Source organism: Carassius carassius, unplaced genomic scaffold, assembly GCF_963082965.1.
Source record: "Carassius carassius unplaced genomic scaffold, fCarCar2.1 SCAFFOLD_98, whole genome shotgun sequence".
Taxonomy (NCBI): Eukaryota; Metazoa; Chordata; class Actinopteri; order Cypriniformes; family Cyprinidae; genus Carassius; species Carassius carassius.
In genome coordinates, this window is record NW_026775028.1 from 142,501 (window position 1) to 150,000 (window position 7,500).

The 7,500-nt window shown below is 41.7% G+C and overlaps 2 protein-coding genes across 3 annotated transcripts in view; both read left to right on the top strand.

Annotated features, from left to right (window-relative positions):
* The window catches only part of LOC132134207 (protein odd-skipped-related 2-like), a 3,893-nt gene extending 1,115 nt beyond the window's left edge, over positions 1–2,778 (top strand). The window contains exons 2-4 of one of the 2 annotated variants that reach the window (XM_059546999.1): positions 1–465; positions 794–893; positions 1,136–2,778. The exon at positions 1–465 is cut by the window's left edge and continues 141 nt beyond it. In XM_059546999.1, the coding sequence (XP_059402982.1) occupies positions 1–465; positions 794–893; positions 1,136–1,318 (748 nt within the window). In that variant the 3' untranslated portion in view covers positions 1,319–2,778. The remainder of the gene's footprint in view (positions 466–793; positions 894–1,135) is intronic. The other variant, XM_059547000.1, reaches the window with a different exon arrangement.
* Positions 2,779–3,181: 403 nt separating this feature from the next.
* LOC132134210 (intermembrane lipid transfer protein VPS13B) overlaps positions 3,182–7,500 on the top strand; it is an 11,384-nt gene continuing 7,065 nt past the window's right edge. The window contains exons 1-3 of the mRNA XM_059547002.1: positions 3,182–3,312; positions 5,383–5,547; positions 7,416–7,500. The exon at positions 7,416–7,500 is cut by the window's right edge and continues 59 nt beyond it. Of these exons, the coding sequence (XP_059402985.1) occupies positions 5,401–5,547; positions 7,416–7,500 (232 nt within the window). The 5' untranslated portion in view covers positions 3,182–3,312; positions 5,383–5,400. The remainder of the gene's footprint in view (positions 3,313–5,382; positions 5,548–7,415) is intronic.

Consider the following 7,500-nt stretch of genomic DNA (forward strand, 5'->3'; position numbering starts at 1 on the left):
CTCGCTCCAAACCATGCAGATGAACCACTGGACCCTGGGCTACCCAACCGTTCAGGGCCTCGTGGACCCGCGCTTCCCGTTCACCGCGGCTCTTCCGTTCGCCGCGCACCTCTTCCACCCCAAACACGGGTCCGTGACGCGCGTCGCTCCCGCGCTGCACAAGGACAGACCCAGGTTTGACTTCGCGAACCTCGCGGTGGCGGCCACGCAGCAGGATCCGCCCAAACCGGGCGAGCTGTCCAAACTGAGCTCGGAGCTGGCCAAACTATCACCGGACCGAAAGCCCACGCGCGGCAGACTGCCGTCCAAAAGCAAAAAGGAATTTATTTGTAAGTTTTGCGGGAGACACTTCACCAAATCCTACAATCTACTGATTCACGAGCGCACGCACACCGACGAGCGACCGTACACCTGCGACATCTGCCACAAGGCCTTCAGGAGACAAGACCACCTGCGAGACCACAGGTGTGTGTGTGTGTGTGTGCGCGAGACCACAGGTGACCGCTCCAGAGAGAGTGTGTGTGTGTGTGTGTGTGTGTGCGAGACCACGAGTGACCGCTCCAGAGAGTGTGTGTGTGTGTGTGTGTGTGTGTGTGTGTGCGCGAGACCACAGGTGACCGCTCCAGAGAGTGTGTGTGTGTGTGTGTGTGTGTGTGTGTGTGCGAGACCACAGGTGACCGCTCTAGAGAGTGTGTGTGTGTGTGTGTGTGTGTGTGTGTGTGTGTGTGTGTGTGTGTCAGGTGCTGTTCAGCCCGAGGAGGTCCAGCTCGACTCATTCTCGCTTGTTTTACAGATATATTCACTCCAAGGAGAAACCCTTCAAATGTCAGGAGTGCGGGAAGGGATTTTGTCAGTCGCGAACTTTGGCGGTTCATAAAACCTTGCACTTGCAGGTAAATTGTCCTCATTTGTACCTTCTGTATATGTGAATGCCATTCTGCACCAACAGATTTTTGTTCGTTGAGCTCTTAATTAAAATGTCATGTTTGGGGCTGTCGATTATAGACGAGCAGTGTTAAGAAATCCTCGTGGCTTTTTCGCTCAGCTGCATGGGCCTAAAATGTTGACATTGAAGCATTTATTTTCGATGGAAAACTGAAGGGAATAATCCTTTGCTTGCTTCAAATCTGAACAGGAATCTCCTCACAAATGCCCCACATGCGGAAGAACCTTTAATCAAAGAAGTAACCTGAAAACTCACCTTCTCACCCATACAGACCTCAAGCCCTTCTCCTGCGGCCGCTGCGGGAAGGTGTTTCGGCGCAACTGCGACCTGCGACGCCACAGTTTGACACACAGCCCACAGCAGGACTACTAACTAGTGAACTAACGAGTGCACACACGCGATCTGCTCTCGACTCTCTGTTCAGGCGGACTCGTGTTTGATGGACTCGCTTGCACCCAGACAGACTCTGTGAACTCATGTAAATAAAGTTTTTATTGTTATTTTTATTATCACCTGCATCTGAACTCAACGCGTTTCGATCTGTGTTCACATCTGGGAGAAATCATTGTAAAGCGGCTGATCTCCTCACACGAGCACAGGATTAATCCACTATATTTGAGTCAAAGACAATAAAATATGATTGAGAAGAGACGGACACAATTCTGCTTTAATAAAAGAGTTATCTTTTTTCAAACGGCGACTGGACTTTTGTGTAAAAAAACAACAACAACAACTTCAGATGTTCCCCTTTTTACATTTTGTAATAATAATCTTTTATTTTAATAGAATTAAATGTCCCGACATGTTTATCTAATTTTAATAATTATATATATATATATATAAATGTCAGCAGTGTCCTGCAGAACTATTGGCAGCTGAGCTTTCAGACGAATAGAACATTTACAATAAAAACTATCAATGTGTAAAAATATTGTATTAATACTATAATATTTAGCTGTCTGGACTTTCTTTGTTAGTTACATCACTAAAAGTGTAACTGTTGATTTAATTTAGTTTTCTTTGCATGTGAACTGAACTACTGTGGAGTTTGGCTTCGAGATGATTTCTGCTGTTTGAGCCGATCATTAAACAGAAAACAAACCCGTTTTATTGATCAAATCTCTCATTTAAGGTGTTAAGTGGACAGACAGTACAAACATATTCATGCTTTCATATAAAAAAACACAATGTGAATAAATATATTGTGTAGCCTAAATAGTACACTATATAAATAATATAATTGTTATTTAAAAAAGTGAATAATGTGGAGAGCAAAGGTGCAGAAACGGAAAAAAGAAGACGGACGTGTTTTGGAAGATCGTTATAGAAAAGGCACATCGAAAAAAAAAAAGGTAGGCTAATCTTGAACATCGTAAATATAAAAAATCATCAGTGGCACGGGTGAATTATGAGCCCGTAAAATCAAACTCTTGAAATGAATAGCAGATTAATTTGTAGAGCTCTTCTGATCATTTTGAATAAACGACGCAATCGGGTAATCCTATAAATACAACACGAAGACGAACTATTTTGGAACAGGAAACTGAAATGATTCCCATCAAAGGCCTGTGATAAAATATTCCACAAAGGCAAATCTCAAAGGAAGAAGACAAAAATAGAGCAAATCTGAATGAACTGTTTTAAATAGACTCCGATCATGTAACACATGATTCCGTGGGAAAATAATGTGCATTTATTGATTATGACTGTAAATCAACGGACAGTATTTGTAAATCATCTAATAATGGGGAGTTAGTGTTTATGATGATAATAACAAGTATCATAATATTAAGTAGATATTGTCAGTATTTACTAATACAGTAGAAGCGTGTCTATAGTCAGTGTATTGTCAGTATTTACAGATTAAAGTGTATATTTAAGATAATAAACACAAACGAGTTTATTTCAGTCTCGCATCTCTTCATTTATCTCTCAGTAAAGAGTAAAGCCTCAAACTAAGGCGTTCACACATATCCTGATTAATAACGCACTGTCAGGGTCTAAATAACAATTATTAATATATGCTCGGTGTTTAGAAAGAGTGATATTTAATGGATCATGATGATTAGGGTCCATTCGTGCAGAACGCGACATGCAGGTAATGACAAAACTTAAAGTCTAAAGACTTAATTAAACTTTTTATAACGCTTCTGTCCGTCGGTCATCTAAGCATTGTCGTTTGTGTTTGAAAGAAACTGACAAAAAACGTAATTTCACTCAAACTGCTATGACGCGCGCGCTCACGTCTGCTTCGCGTCAGCCCTGTGCCGGAAGTGACGTATCGACGCTGAGGCGTTGTGTATGCGGAAGTGATGGACGCGGCTTGTGTTTGTGTTTCTGTAGGAGTCTGACGCGTCGGTGAAGCTGTAAGTGTTTGTGTGTTTGTGAGTGTGTGACAGGAGTGTGTCGTGTGATGTTCATGTTGATAATGACAGCTTTAGAAACAGCGATAAACCTGAGCTTAAGAGTGTCGGTGAGGAAAGTAAACACAGTGATGCGCGAATGCAGTAATCACTCTCTCACTCAGTCAAATGAAGGCCCACGCTTTAATAACTTCTGAAAAAAGCCTCTAATAACTTGTAATACAATATGGGTTTTTGGCACAATTCGTGTTTTTAATTTCTGTCAGAAATCTGTCATGTTTCATGCGGGTTGCTGTCATTTTCAGGTGAATTCTCTCTTTAACTTCTTAAGCAGACACAGGGATATCAAAATACACGGCTCGAAGAAATTTAAAGGAATGATTAAAAATAAGAACTCATAAAATGGTTGAAGAGTTAAAATTTATTAAAAAGTGAACGATTTTAATGACTGTCCTGATGGAGGAGTGAGCGTTATAACTCTTACACTTTAAAGTGAATTTACTGAAATGATACCAGAAGAACAGGTGCTCAAGATCACGAATTAATTCATAATAATATGCACACATCCACTCTTAATCTTTTGTGTAATATGCTGAAAACTGGCATTTAAAGTTTCTTGTCTGGTCTAAGAATTACATTGCATGAATTACGTAAATTATATATATTTTTTATTTAAAACGGCGGAATTTGTCAAAAGTTGAGTAGTTTTGCTTAATATTGTAGTCGGTTATTTAAGATTATTTTGTAAAACAGTTGTGACTGAAATATTAATCTTACATCGCGCGCTTTGAGCGTTAAATCTGAAGCGTCAGTAAAGCCCCGCCCCCTTTAATTTGATTGGCCACATCAATCATTTTGACAGTGACGAGCGCTGTCAGAGACTGAGGCAGAAACTACATCAAAGTACAGTTAACATTCGCTAATAACACGTGAACTAGAATAGTCCTCTGCTCAATCTGACCGGTGCTGCAGACTGGAATTAAACCACATCATAGTTTGGTCTGGTCAGAGGAGAACTGATGTCACGGACGGAGCTTTGGTTTCTTTGTTTAGTTGGGGACACTTGACTGATTGCACAGAAACTATTGAAGAGAGCTGAACTGGATGATGAATTACTGAATCATAAATGATCTGACTCTGTTATTGTCTTCTTGTTCTATTGACAATCTATTTTCCTGTGTGACTCTGAAAGCTGCTTTGACACGATCAGTGTTGTATAAAGCACTATACAAATAAAGTTAAAAAATATATATTTATATTCTCAGACTTTTATTATGTACACCTGGAGACCTCAGGGTTACAGCAGCTGCTCAGATCTGTTCAGATAAAGTTCAGCGACCGACTGATGAGCAGCAGTCATACGTTCTGTTGAATATTCTGAGTGGATGAAAGCTGATCAGTGCTTTCAGAGATGATCTATTAGAAATCAAGATTCATTTCTACAGTTATCTAACTCTCTCTGTGTGTGTGTGTCTCTCTGTGTGTGTGTGTGTGTGTGTGTGTGTCTCTCTCTCTCTCTGTGTGTCTCTGTGTGTGTGTGTGTCTCTCTGTGTGTGTGTGTGTGTGTGTGTGTCTCTCTCTCTGTGTGTGTGTGTGTTTGTGTCTCTGTGTGTGTGTGTGTTTGTGTCTCTGTGTGTGTGTGTGTGTGTGTGTGTGTGTTTGTGTCTCTGTGTGTGTGTGTGTCTCTCTGTGTGTGTGTCTCTCTCTCTCTCTGTGTGTGTGTGTGTGTGTGTGTGTGTGTGTCTCTCTCTTCTTTCTCTCTCTGTGTGTGTGTGTGTGTGTCTCTCTCTCTCTCTCTGTGTGTGTGTGTGTGTCTCTCTCTCTCTCTCTCTCTCTCTCTGTGTGTGTGTGTGTGTGTATGTGTGTGTGTGTGTGTGTTTGTGTCTCTGTGTGTGTGTGTGTCTCTCTGTGTGTGTGTCTCTCTCTCTCTCTCTGTGTGTGTGTGTGTGTGTGTGTCTCTCTCTTCTTTCTCTCTCTGTGTGTGTGTGTGTGTGTCTCTCTCTCTCTCTCTGTGTGTGTGTGTGTGTGTCTCTCTCTCTCTCTCTCTCTCTCTGTGTGTGTGTGTGCCCTCAGGCGTGACGGGATGTCAGGATGCTGGAGTCTTATGTTTCTCCTCTCTTGATGAGTTATGTGAACCGCTACATAAAGAACCTGAAGCCGTCGGACCTGCAGCTGTCATTATGGGGCGGAGACGTGGTTCTGAGCAAACTGGACCTGAGACTGGACGTGCTGGAGCAGGTGAGAGACCGTCACAGCATCAACACACGGTTTGACAGCACAGCTTTCCTTCTGTGTGCCTTTTCTGAAAGAGCTTTACTGCATTTTAAAACATGGCAGCACTTCTGGTTTGGGGATCTGCCACCCAGAAGGACTGAAACAGATCATTCTGACTGAAGGATCTGGACATTTTCCATCACGCTTTATATGTATTCCTCTGGAAAATAATGTACTGCCAGAATATCTGAGACATCTGTAATATCTAGATCTGTGCCGGTCCCATACTAAGGATACTCAGGATCGGTATCGGCTCCCACACTGCCACTTTCTGCCAGATCAGGTATCCAAATCCCATATAGTGCGGAAACTATTCTGTCTTATTGTGAAGCTGTTCCATAGTTTAATGTGAGGTACAGATGAATATTTATCTCTCCACTGCGGCTGTCTGTCATCCTTCGTTCAAACTGTGTTGTGTTCAGTTAGGACAGTGAAGACGAGGAAACTCTCGAAGGTGATTCACTGTTCCTATTATTATACGTGATCTGTAGATAAACAGCAGTGGTTTTGCATGAAAGGACTTTATCTAGCTGGAGTTTAGTGCTGTTTCTAAAGCATGAAACTTTCTACCGTGTGTCGGTTAGAGATCACTACACCAGAGGACAGAGCACTGTGAATTGTTCTTCATGCACACAGTGACTGAAATTAAAAACTTAAAAGAAAAGGCTCTAAACGATCACACAGCTATAACATACTGCGCATCAGAATCATCTCCTCTGTGATGCTTCAAGCACATCATTCTGCGCTCGGGATGTGCAGAAGTGCTCTGTGCCGCTCTTTAGTGGAGCTTTTCATGTTATAATACTTTTGCCAATGAAAGATTATTAACAGCCTTTCTTGTTGTCTTATCGATCATATGCTGCTTACTCATTACTGTGTTATATATTTAAAATAACTTTTTTGCTACTGAATTATCCACTAACCTAATTTATAATAGTATTTTTGTCATGGATTATGATTATATATTTATTCATTTACAGTGAAGTTGTCTATATGTGGTAGATTGGGTTTAACACACAGATGGTTTGGGTATCAAGCCAGCCCTAGTAATATCTCCTGAGATTTCATTCATGGTTTACTAAAAGTAGTTTGTTCATGTAAGTTTCCTTTCAGTGTGTGATGGTTGAAGGTGAAGAGAGTGATGTCACATCTTTGTGTTTCGTTTTTGAAAATGTTTATCGTTGCATTCATAGACCTACATTTGAATAAGCAACAGCTTGGAAACAGTTGCTAAGGTAGGATTGGTCAGTTGATTCTGAAATCATTCTGGATCAGTTTACAAAAAAAATCATATTCAGAATGGATATGGATAAAACTTTAATCTGCCTCGACATTTAGTGTAAATCAACCCCTAACATTAACTTTATCTCCGCTGCGTGACTGTGTGAACAGACTTGAACACAGCCCACATTTATATTTTTCAAACTTGAAATGATATTTTGAGCTGAAGTCCTTGAAGTGTCCGTGTTGAGTGTTGTCATGTTGTTTCTTCAGAGCTGTCAGTGTTTCTGAAGGGTTGAACTGGATGTTTCTCAGCTCTCACATACATGCAGCAGAGCATTTGCTTCGTGTTCTTATTTGGGCAACACTGAGCTTTTGCAGTTGTAATATCTGGAAGGGATCACTGTGTCATGTTGTGTGAATGTTTGGCTCCGCACACGCTCTCAGAGTTTGATTCAGGATATTATTAGAAGCAGCTTGCATCGTCCCAGGCGGGAGTTAAACTTTCTCTAGTGATCTTCAATTAAAGCCACTCCGGATTCCTGTCAGGACGCCTCGGGAAACGTTTGATTGTGAGTGTTGAATTGCTGAACTCTGGTGTGTGTTTGCAGGAGCTCAAGCTGCCCTTCACCTTCCTGAGCGGCCACATCCACGAGCTGCGCATCCACGTGCCCTGGACCAAACTGAGCTCGGAGC